The sequence below is a fragment of the Colletes latitarsis genome, chromosome 10 (assembly GCF_051014445.1).
Source record: "Colletes latitarsis isolate SP2378_abdomen chromosome 10, iyColLati1, whole genome shotgun sequence".
NCBI classification, from domain to species: domain Eukaryota; kingdom Metazoa; phylum Arthropoda; class Insecta; order Hymenoptera; family Colletidae; genus Colletes; species Colletes latitarsis.
The window spans coordinates 26428048-26438334 of NC_135143.1; the positions used below are offsets into that span (position 1 = coordinate 26428048).

Genomic DNA, 10287 nt, shown 5'->3' on the forward strand with positions numbered 1-10287 from the left:
GTACAAATTTGAGACACTTTATATTCAGAAAATTTGTAAACCGAATTGTACATGACCCGAGGTGTTCGCGCCAATATTTTTACTGTATTTGTAAGTACACTTTTATTATTATAAGAGTATTCATCCTTTAAATACAGGTAAATGTATTATTAGGTATTTATCTCATTATTCATACTGATATGATTTTCGCCGGTATTAAACAAAGCTATACCAAAACCGATATAGTGCCGGAAACCGTTATTATTCCGGAAATCCGGTTGCGGAAATAATTACCACTTTTTAACGATGGAAATATTATATGAGTTTGACGACAAGAGCGCGAAAATTTGTTAGACTGGCAATTTTCGCAACCGGAATTCCGAAATAATACCGGTTGCGAAAATTGCCAGTCTAACAAATCTTCGCACTCTCATCGCCAAACTCATGTAATATTTCCATCGTCAAAAAATGGTAATTATTTTGATTTTGGTATTTTAATTTCGATATGAAAGATTGGTAACAATTACGATAAGAAAATAGTACCGGTTTTAAGTCTTTAGTTAAAACAAATCTTTAGATTTGTAATGAAATAGAGAAACCGAAAAAATCACCGGTGAATATAGGTAAATACTAGTATCTTGGAGTTTCGATTTCTATAAGGGTTATGACAGTACAACTGATACATATTTACTAGTGTAATACCGGTATAAGTCCTTGATAAAATAAACTTATTCAATATAAAAATATAATAAAAATATTTAACGACAGTTAATAATAAGTAGAAGTTTATTTTGTAATTTTCTTTTCATTATTACGAGAATGGATAAGTAACTAAACAAATATTATTATGTTTAAATTGCAATATATTAGTAATATAGTTTACAATAACCAAAACATTTGCTATATTTAAGATTGTTTTATGCTACATACAGATTCTTATTACAACCTGACATCTTATAAGAAAATAGTCTTACTAAGCGCATCACAGCAACTTTGGAAATGCAGATCTGTAAAATGTCTTATCCTGAACTTCTATTGCATATACAAGTGGTTACATTTACATCATCATCCCTTGTCACCAATCATATTTTTTCTTGTATTCCTAAATACCTAGCTTCATTGCTTATTTATATAACAAATTTTGAATTTCTACCTTCATGCTTGCGAATCTAAGATCCAAATTTATTGCTGCCTATAAAAATAACTCAAACAATTAAACAATATGTAAGTGTTATTTAAATATTGATACTTTCATTTTTAATAAATGAAAGGTCAAAACTATATTGTTTAATAGATAATACACTGTCAAAAAATATATTATAAATTACAATTCAATCTTTTTTTAAGTGCCTTAAGGATTTTCAAAAACAATTCTCAAAAAATGCTTCCTCAGTGAGCACATATTATTAACAATAATATATACTACTGTAAACATAAAATTTTTGCATCAAAGCTCTGATCATCCAATAGGCATCTGGGAAATATTATAGAAACTAGACATTTAAAATAATATCGTCTACAAAATATAAAGACACTGGGTTGTTTAAAATTCGGATTTCATACGATCGCACCATATCACTGGAGTTGCAATACTTTTGTAAATATTACAGTAATTTATGAAGTAGTGGATGTGTTAAATTTTTGTTGAATAATAGATGTTTTTCGTTGTGGTACAGTTTCAGGCGTAGGTATAGCATCACCTGTTGGCAAAACACCAGCTGGCTTTGGTTTAGCTGTATATTTTTGTTTTGCCATTTGATAATCCCCAGAATCGAAATATTTTTGCTGAAAGAGTTTCATAAACTATTTAGAAACTGAATTAACCTAATTAGTAATTATTAATTTATTTTTAATTTTATACCAAAATAAATATATATACAATTCATGTATTTACCCCTTTAGCTAGCCTCTTTTGTAGAAATGCAGAATGCCCACTAATTGGTCGTCCTGTATTTGGAAACTTTGCCCTCAACTTTGCTTCTTCTAACTTTTCAATGTCATTGGAAGACAACTATAATAAAATTATTTTGATATTCATAAATGCTACTTGCATATCCAATAACAAAATATCCCTTGATCGATCAGATTTTATATATCAAATTTGAAATATTGAAACCAACAATTATGGTTTTATGGAAATATATTTAATAGTTTACAGGATAGTAAACATTAAATACTTATGTTGTAATGGATACATAAGCTGAAATATTTGTGTCAAGGTGTTCAAATAGATATAGATTATAGGAAATACATGCAACAGAAAAGTTTGAATATATGTTAACATGTATCAAACAGCATGCCCAACTAAATTAAAGAAAAAAGTATATAATTGTAAGAATATAACTTTTTATATTAGAATTGTCTATTCTACATTTTTTAATTTTCAATTATGTTTGATATACCAAAATGTTCACTGTGCAAATGATATTAAAATTAAATAAAAAACTCCAAGTCTTTTGATATTTAAATGTAAATAATAAAAAGGTTACATATGATTTAAAACTGTACCAAAATAATACTTTAATATGATGTGCTAACATTTTACTAACTATGCTGTGTTTTTACCCAAAAACTGTTCCTTTACTTTTTCAGCTATCAAAACTTTAACATTAAATTTTTTATGAGCTATTGATTACATTTCCATAAAACCATAATCATTGGCTATTTCAAACTCTGCCACTCTGCAAAACCTCATCAACTAGTCAGACTTATGTAGAAAGATTTTCCTTATACATACATTGTTGCATGTTATCAGACATACTATTTACATTCTTATGCACTAGAAAGGATGCATTACCTACATGATTTCCAATTATCTACAGTTATATTTACTAGTTAACGTGTTATTAGTGTAACACTTAAATACTTGTAACATTTAAATTAACGTTAAGAATGAATTTTTGGAATGTATTTAAAATAATAAAGACGATATACTTTTGACAGAAAAGTAAATAAACACATAAAATTTGTCGTTTAAACTAGATCGTACCTCAAGCGTTTGAGCAAGTTCATTTGCTTGATCGTCGCTCATCCTTGCTGCTTCTAACCACTTTTTACAGCGATTGTTTTTAGAATCAGTCACCGTTCAAGCAACAACAACGGATTTGTACAGGATCATGGGTTTCCAGGCGGCTGTTACCGGAATTCGATTAAGGTGCGAATTTTCATGACGTAGACAGGCGATAAAAATCGCAGTTTAAATAACAATTTATGAACGTACGCTGTTTCTTAACTTATATAAGCGAGCTATCATAAAATCTGCTAATAGTAAACTGCAACACGTGCATTTCCGGTCGATAAAAATAGTTAACAGAAAAATTTCGTTTCATACATTCGCTTCGTTTTAGTGTGGAAACGGATCTTAACTATTCATCGTAAAATTTTGCGAGCTTCCGCCGTAACGAACGTTACTGTATATTTGAAAGATGGAATACAGTTTATTATCTACTTGAATATTAACTAAATAAAGGATTACTTATTTTCATTTTGTCGGTTTCGTTTCCGTTGGAGATGAACAGATCTGCGATTGTTGCAAATTTATGTATTTAGGAACTCGTAAAAAGGCGCGATTTGTAACAGTTTTCTAATTGAATAAAACTCGGTGTGTTTACAATCAGTATGGAGTGTAACAGCGAGGTAAATTTTGTTTATATATTTGAAATTTTCTTGATAACTAAGAGCGTCATTGAATTTTTATGATAGCACCGTGAAACATAGTAATATGTAATCGTTGCAAATAAATTTCGAGTAACAGGTAGGATCATCCGTGCAGACTGATTCTAGTGTTGCCTCGAGTGTGAAGTATCGCGAAGGCATTATTTCTCCGGAAGAACAGACGTTGCTTCAACTTCTGGAAAGAGGAATTTCGGAGACAACGGAGGAGAATGTTACGTTTGGAAAAGAAATTTCGTCATTATTGTCGAAATTCAATCTGGAACTACAATCTTTACCCAGCGACATTAGAGAAGGATTGCAAAAGGTAGCTTCAATTTTAAAATTTGAAAAGCTGTCAGATCTTGACGATGTTGCACTGAGTATAGCGTGCGAAAGAAAAAAAATAGAAGAGGAGAAAAAACAATATGAGAAAATGCAGTTGTCATTATCGTATGATAATCTTATTAGAAAATATTCAATTTTCTCAAGGAAATTTAATCATTTGCAAGAAGCTGTAAATTCTCTTGAATGCTTTGTGCAAGACACGAAGGAGGAGAAAGAAACTGCTTATTGTAACAGAATCTCATTAGCTAAAAAATTGAACGAATATAAGCAAACTCTAGAGACATTGGAAACTGATTTAACAGATATGCAAATTGAAGATCTCCATCCTCAAAAAATATTAAATAAATATCATAGGTATTTAGAAATATCCGGTGAACTAGCACAGCTCGATCACTGTCTTAATCAATACAAAGATTTACCACCAAATTTACTACAAGCTAAAGCTTTACTCAGAGATAAACAAAAGGAATATGAAGACCTGGAAAAAGAATTTTTAGAAAAAAGTTTTTAAGCAGTAGATGTAACAGTATCGTCAATTGCAATATGTTCATTTTATAAATTTTTCCATTTTTATAGAATAATAAAGAATGTTATTTGTATATTTTTTTTACAAATTTTTATTTAAAATCCATATTTTGACTGTGTTTGTTTTCTAGTCATCCTATTTTGTGCCCATTGATTTTTCAACTCCATTTCCATTGCCTTTGCTTGATGTGCTAAGTATGTTATTTGGTGCTTCTTCTTAGATTGGGAATTTACTCCACCACCTTGCATAGAAACTGGTCGTTGTACTGGCTCTTCTGTTAATGCTTTTACCAACCATTCTCGTTCATCTGGTTTAATATCTTCACCATTAATTTCGATAATATTCGCTTCTTCAATTTCTTTATTTTTCCGCTTTATTCCTCTTTTTCCGCAAAGATATTCAATAGCTTTATCATCGAAGGCCACATTTCCTTCTGTATCAATGTTATATTCCTGTTCGGGTACAGGTAATTTTGGGCCTACTTCTGCTTTATTTTTCAATAATATCTCTTCCTTTGGTAAGTTCATGACAGTACTCACTAATGTCTTTTGAGAAACATTGGTATAAGTTTCTTTAATTGATGTATTAAGTGTGTTGTCATCTTTGCTTGAATCATTATTGATTCCTGAGTCAAAGTTATTTGTTTTCTCTATTAGGGGTACATCACTTTTCAAGTGGTCTAACATACGATTTGAAATACTTTCTGTAGTTGTCAGAGCAAAGAAATCTGTAGTAGAATTAGTATCACCATCTGTGATTGCATCATCTTCATCTTCAGAGTTTGAATCATAACTGATTCCTATAGAACTTTTTACTGTTTCAACTTTTGCTGTTTTCACTGTTTCTGACCCTCCTGCATTTGTATTATTACCTGCCTTCATCTGGTTTGTTTTTGCTATTGTTTTGTTAATAATGCTAGGGACTAAATTATTAGTACTCTTTACTTCAGCTCCTTTTGGTGGTGGCAAAAGTGCAAAGAGTTTAGTGCCCTTCTAAAATTGTATATAAATTCATTGACTTATTTTAATGCAATTATTAATATACATGTATAAATACACTTACGCTTGATAATTTAATTTTATTGGATTTTTTTGCATTATCTTCTTCAATGTCTTTAAACTGTAATCAATAAAATGTATTAATTTCTTAGATACTACCTTCCTAACCGCTTACTTTTTCCAAAAGCATATGTTTATTTCATACAAAAGAAGAAATTTTGCAGATAGAATAATGGTTATCCTTACATCAGATAAAGAGGGAACTGTTATTTTAACTGGTGGACGATCCTTTTTGATTGGTTTTTCAGATTTTAATTCTTTCTCCTTGTTTGGGAAAAGAATATCATCCTCTTCTATAATATCCTCAAGTTCAGTAATTAAACTTTTAGGTTTAGGTAGTTTATCGAAATGTATTTTTTCCGATGAGACATCTACGTCAAAATTACTGTCCTTAATCTCTGTTACAAGTGCATCATGTTTTGGAGAAGGTAAACACAATTTGTCATTTGTTTGTTTTACTATAGCTTCTTCAGCAGCGTTATTTACGTTGTCCATTTCGCAGTTATACCCTTCATCTTCTGAACTTTCATCGCTGTTGTCATATGCCACAAGACTCATGTTTGACAACAAAAATATTTTTCATTTACTTAAAATTAGTATTTTATACAATTGTACACGTAGAAACTACGGCCTTGCACGAAATCTTGACAGCTGCACAATGCAACACGATACAGGAGGTTGCTTGAAATGCTGGTAGATGTCGTTATATAAAAATTTTATGGCATAACTGTTACTCATCAGGTATAGGACAGAGATGCCAGATTGATCACCGGGTGCACTATTCATCTATGCCAGATCACGTGTACGTGAGCTCGTAGAGTTTCGGAAAGGCGACAAAGGCAAACTGACACATGCTCCTTTCTCGATCCTCTGGAGCTACCCGAAGTAATTTCGAATCGCCTCGTGGGAGTCGAGAGAGCCGCTCAAGTTTGTCGTGGAATAGTTCGTGATTTTCAACGATAGATGGCGCTTATTTATCGACCTCAGGCCCTCTGGTGCTAAAACGCCCAAGATTGTCGAGAAATCCATCTAGCGTAGATGATACGAACTATTCCACGACAAACTTGGGCGTTTTAGCACTAGAGGGCCTGAGGTCGATAAATAAGCGCCATCTATCGTTGAAAATAAGGAACTATTCCACGACAAACTTGGGCGTTTTAGCACCAGAGGGTTTGAGGTCGATAAATAAGCGCCATCTATCGTTGAAAAGAACGAACTATTCCATGACAAACGGGTGGCTCTCTCCACTCCCATGAGGCGGTTCGAAATTATTTCGAGTATATAGCTTCGGAGAATCGAGAAAGGAGTATGTGTCAGTTTGCCTTTGTCGACTTTCCAAAACTCTACGAGCTCATATTAACATAATATTATTTAATTAAGAATTTTATACGCAATATTTGATATCTATATAAGTATAATATAAGTCTTTGCACAACCTAATATCTTCGTTACTTTTGCTGACACGAGAAAATGTCTCAGGACAACTTTGTTTGGTTCAAAGATTAAATCATAAACGACGTATATGCACAGACGATGTACTATATGAGTAGACCTTTCATCCAATGTATCTTTTCGGGCCATTTTTCTGGGGCTGTAGAGTCCCATTATGATTTTCGTTTCACTCGCAACATTACCAATAGATTTAGAAATTATATTTTAATCCCTTCCCCATAGTTAACACCCATGTATTTACGCACACGTTCCAACTACCTGCCCATCAATACTAATTCAGTGAATAGTTTCTCAACTGACGAGGACGCTAAAATTATACATCTGTGTCTTGATAAATCTAAAAATTGATTCATAATAGTGTTATCAGACGGCAGACCGGTGCCCAGAGTAAGCTTACCCCTTCATTTACACACACCAATTTACAGCCATGTGTACGTGAGCTTATGTGCTTTGGACAGCTTCGAGAATTCAAGAAAGAAGGCGAATGCGAGTCTTTCTTGCTTTCGAAACAGCTGAAATCCGATTTGCGTCAACCTGCATACGATTTTGAGTCTCAACTGCCCAGGCATTTTTATTTTCCACACCTATTACACATAAATGAGGTAAAGAATAGACCTATCGTTAGTGGGATGAACGCTATCGCTGTACCACAAGTGTCTTATAACATCAGATACACTCTTCCAAAGTGGAACAAAATGTTAAAAAGATTATGCATCAAATTGTACGGGGATCCTCGTAAGAAGGCTTTAATCTTCGTAATAGTTTTAATGGGTCGATGATCAACAATGACCAGCTTATGGTCACTGGTGGTCAACAGAGAGGTTGACATCAAGGTCAGTGGTCCAGTGAAGATCCAGCAATGGTCAAGAGGTGGGACCAATCGAAATAATGATGTTCTCTAGACCAAGCGGTTCTTGACTCTTCACGTTGACATTGTCTCCCCACTCTTCGACTTCCCCACTCGAAGACTACCGCTGGACAAATTCTTCAGTACCCCTGGAGCATCCAGGGGGACCGGGTCTCGCGGGCCGAAGTCAGGCCATTCGTGGAGCGGTGACCACTGGGGGGACCAGGAGTGACCAGGACTGACCAGGACTGACCAGAACTGACCACTACTGACCAGTGCTGACCAGTGGAGATCCGATGACTGACCACTACTGACTAGTGCCGGACCGTGATGACCACTGGTAAGAACTATTTAAAATTGCTCTCCCCACTTCTATTTTGTCGTTTGATACCAATTCAACGTTATGGAACTGTCTAACACTTTTGCTAAATTACGAATCGTTTCTTATGTTACAGCTGGACCTCTGGTGCTGCTTCCTTGGTAATGGTAACTAATGCTCAACAAGTAGTAAGCCCACTTTACTTATTTATATTATTATCACAAAATTGACCAGTTTATTTTATTTGTTTGGTCATAATTCGGTGTTGTTTTACTGTCCGGTTTTATCTGGATATTATGTTTTCCCCTATTTCTACTTCTGACTTATTTTTTGAATTGACATAATTGTGTTGGATCATATACCATTTTTGTTTCCATATTATTTTATGTATTTTGTTTGTATATTATTTCATGAATTTCGATGTCACTAATTAGAATAAGATTTTTATTCTTATTCTATTTCGCTAAGATATTTTGTTTGATTCTTGGGTATTTTCATTCTTTGATTTCATCGCTGGATTTTTAATTCTGCGTTGGATTTTCAATCTTTGTTTCTGTTCGTCTTTGAAGTTTGTATGGTTCTTCGGACAATTTTTGTAATCATTCGCTACTTTATTTCGATTTTATACTCTCGTTACGCAAGTATAGGTAGAATACTTTGTTCCTAACATGTGTAAATTTTATACATTTCCTTAGGTAGGTCTAGCATCGAGAATCTTATAGATTCTCACTTTTAGGTACATCGCTTCGTCTAGTTTGCATGGTGTTTATTAAATTTCCTTTCGTATGTCACTAATACGAGTATCAATTTTAGTTTCAGATTATTCGCAGGGACATCGAGGGAGTACGCCACATCCGCCGAGGGACATTTAATTCTAAGTCGGTTAGATTTAAGCTTCGTCGCGAATCTTAAAATTAACGTCGAAGATTTCTTTATTCTACATATTTCTGTGTTCTACCAAGCAATTATTCAATAAGTAGCTTCTCGTTTTCTCGTTCCCTCGTTCCTAGCTTCGGTCACCACTGTTTCATCGATTGAAACATGTGATCGGCCGTGTATCTGGTCCGAAAGATCTAATCGCCTTCCCTTGGTAAGCTTGATTGAGGGAAAACGGCACTTCGCTGGAAGGTGTGGAGTTTCCGTATTCTGCGGAAACGCATACCTTCCAGCGGAAGTCGACTCTGTCTCAGGTACTCTCTCTTTTGTCAGACAACCTAAGTCGGGTCCTTCGGGCTCCCGGCGGGTTGCGTTGGAGAAATGGAGACCTCGATTCGGAGTTGCAGTTCTCTGTTTTCTTGTTGAGATCGAGTTAGCAAGGGCAGTAGGTTCGATCCTCGGATCCGCTGCACGGTTCAGCATCGCGTCGCGTCGCGTCGCGTATCCCACGATTTAGCTTCATCCCTCTTTTTAACCATATAATTGCTTGGTACAACTACCATCCAAGGAACTTTGTTCCCTTTTATCGTCCGAATTTTAGCTTCAACTTGACTAGACTTGAGCTTCGACGTTAATTTTAAGTCCCTATTGTATGTGTCTCCCAATATTGCCAAGTAATTATTTAACAAGTAGCTTCTCTCGACACGTTCTCTCGTTTCTTGCTTCGGTCACCACTGTTTCGTCGAACGAAACATGTGATCGGCCATCCAGTTTGTCCGAAAGATCTAGTCGCCTGCCAATGATAGATCGATTTCTAGAAATAGAAATCAATCTACCAAGGGCAGTGTCGATTCGATCCGAAGATCTGCTGCACGGTTCAGCATCGCGTCGCGTCGCGTATCCCATAATTTAGCTTCACTCCTTTTTTAATAAAATAATTACTTGGTACAACTAAACTAGAAGATCGAAGGAGCATTGCTTCCTTCTATCTCTCTAGTTTAGTAATCTAGCTTGTAAGAATGTAAAAGGGAGATCGATGGAACTTTGATTCCATCTATCTCCCTTCGGGTCTCCACTCGCAGCAACCTCCTCGTGGTGAGACCTGGTAATCGGTGTCACCCACGATAGAAAAGTTATTCTTCGTGGGTGACACCGAGCTAATGGCTGCGAATTTAGAATTGTTTCTTGATATAATAAACGAGTTTAGATTTATAGTTAGGCAGGTGTTTGG

General features: G+C 34.6%; 3 protein-coding genes across 3 annotated transcripts; 1 reads left to right on the forward strand and 2 right to left on the reverse strand.

Moving 5' to 3' along the window:
- Positions 1-821: 821 nt before the first annotated feature.
- On the reverse strand, positions 822-3386 carry Endos (endosulfine alpha). Its single transcript, XM_076774956.1, has 3 exons — positions 2969-3386; positions 1874-1990; positions 822-1764 (listed from the first exon to the last, which is right to left on the reverse strand). The coding sequence occupies exons 1-3, from the start codon at positions 3008-3010 to the stop codon at positions 1594-1596; spliced, it is 330 nt and encodes a 109-aa protein (XP_076631071.1). The 5' UTR covers positions 3011-3386; the 3' UTR covers positions 822-1593.
- LOC143346646 (uncharacterized) lies at positions 3327-4568 on the forward strand. The gene is made up of 2 exons (XM_076774955.1): positions 3327-3615; positions 3734-4568. Exons 1-2 carry the CDS (start codon positions 3598-3600, stop codon positions 4487-4489), a joined length of 774 nt encoding a protein of 257 aa, XP_076631070.1. The 5' UTR covers positions 3327-3597; the 3' UTR covers positions 4490-4568.
- On the reverse strand, positions 4457-6272 carry LOC143346644 (uncharacterized). Its single transcript, XM_076774954.1, has 3 exons — positions 5749-6272; positions 5567-5623; positions 4457-5496 (listed from the first exon to the last, which is right to left on the reverse strand). The coding sequence occupies exons 1-3, from the start codon at positions 6118-6120 to the stop codon at positions 4600-4602; spliced, it is 1326 nt and encodes a 441-aa protein (XP_076631069.1). The 5' UTR covers positions 6121-6272; the 3' UTR covers positions 4457-4599.
- Between the last annotated feature and the right edge of the window lie 4015 nt (positions 6273-10287).

What these genes read in the sequence shown, in the direction of transcription:
- LOC143346644 (XM_076774954.1), bottom strand. Translation starts at nt 6,120, where the DNA reads ATGAGTCTTGTGGCATATGACAACAGCGATGAAAGTTCAGAAGATGAA. An exon ending in CAGTTCCCTCTTTATCTGAT is followed by an intron (nt 5,624 to 5,748) that starts GTAAGGATAACC and finishes TATTGATTACAG; the next exon opens with TTTAAAGACATTGAAGAAGA. An exon ending in ATAAAATTAAATTATCAAGC is followed by an intron (nt 5,497 to 5,566) that starts GTAAGTGTATTT and finishes ATACAATTTTAG; the next exon opens with AAGGGCACTAAACTCTTTGC.
- Endos (XM_076774956.1), bottom strand. Translation starts at nt 3,010, where the DNA reads ATGAGCGACGATCAAGCAAATGAACTTGCTCAAACGCTTGAG. An exon ending in AACTTGCTCAAACGCTTGAG is followed by an intron (nt 1,991 to 2,968) that starts GTACGATCTAGT and finishes ATTTTATTATAG; the next exon opens with TTGTCTTCCAATGACATTGA. An exon ending in AAAAGAGGCTAGCTAAAGGG is followed by an intron (nt 1,765 to 1,873) that starts GTAAATACATGA and finishes AAACTCTTTCAG; the next exon opens with CAAAAATATTTCGATTCTGG.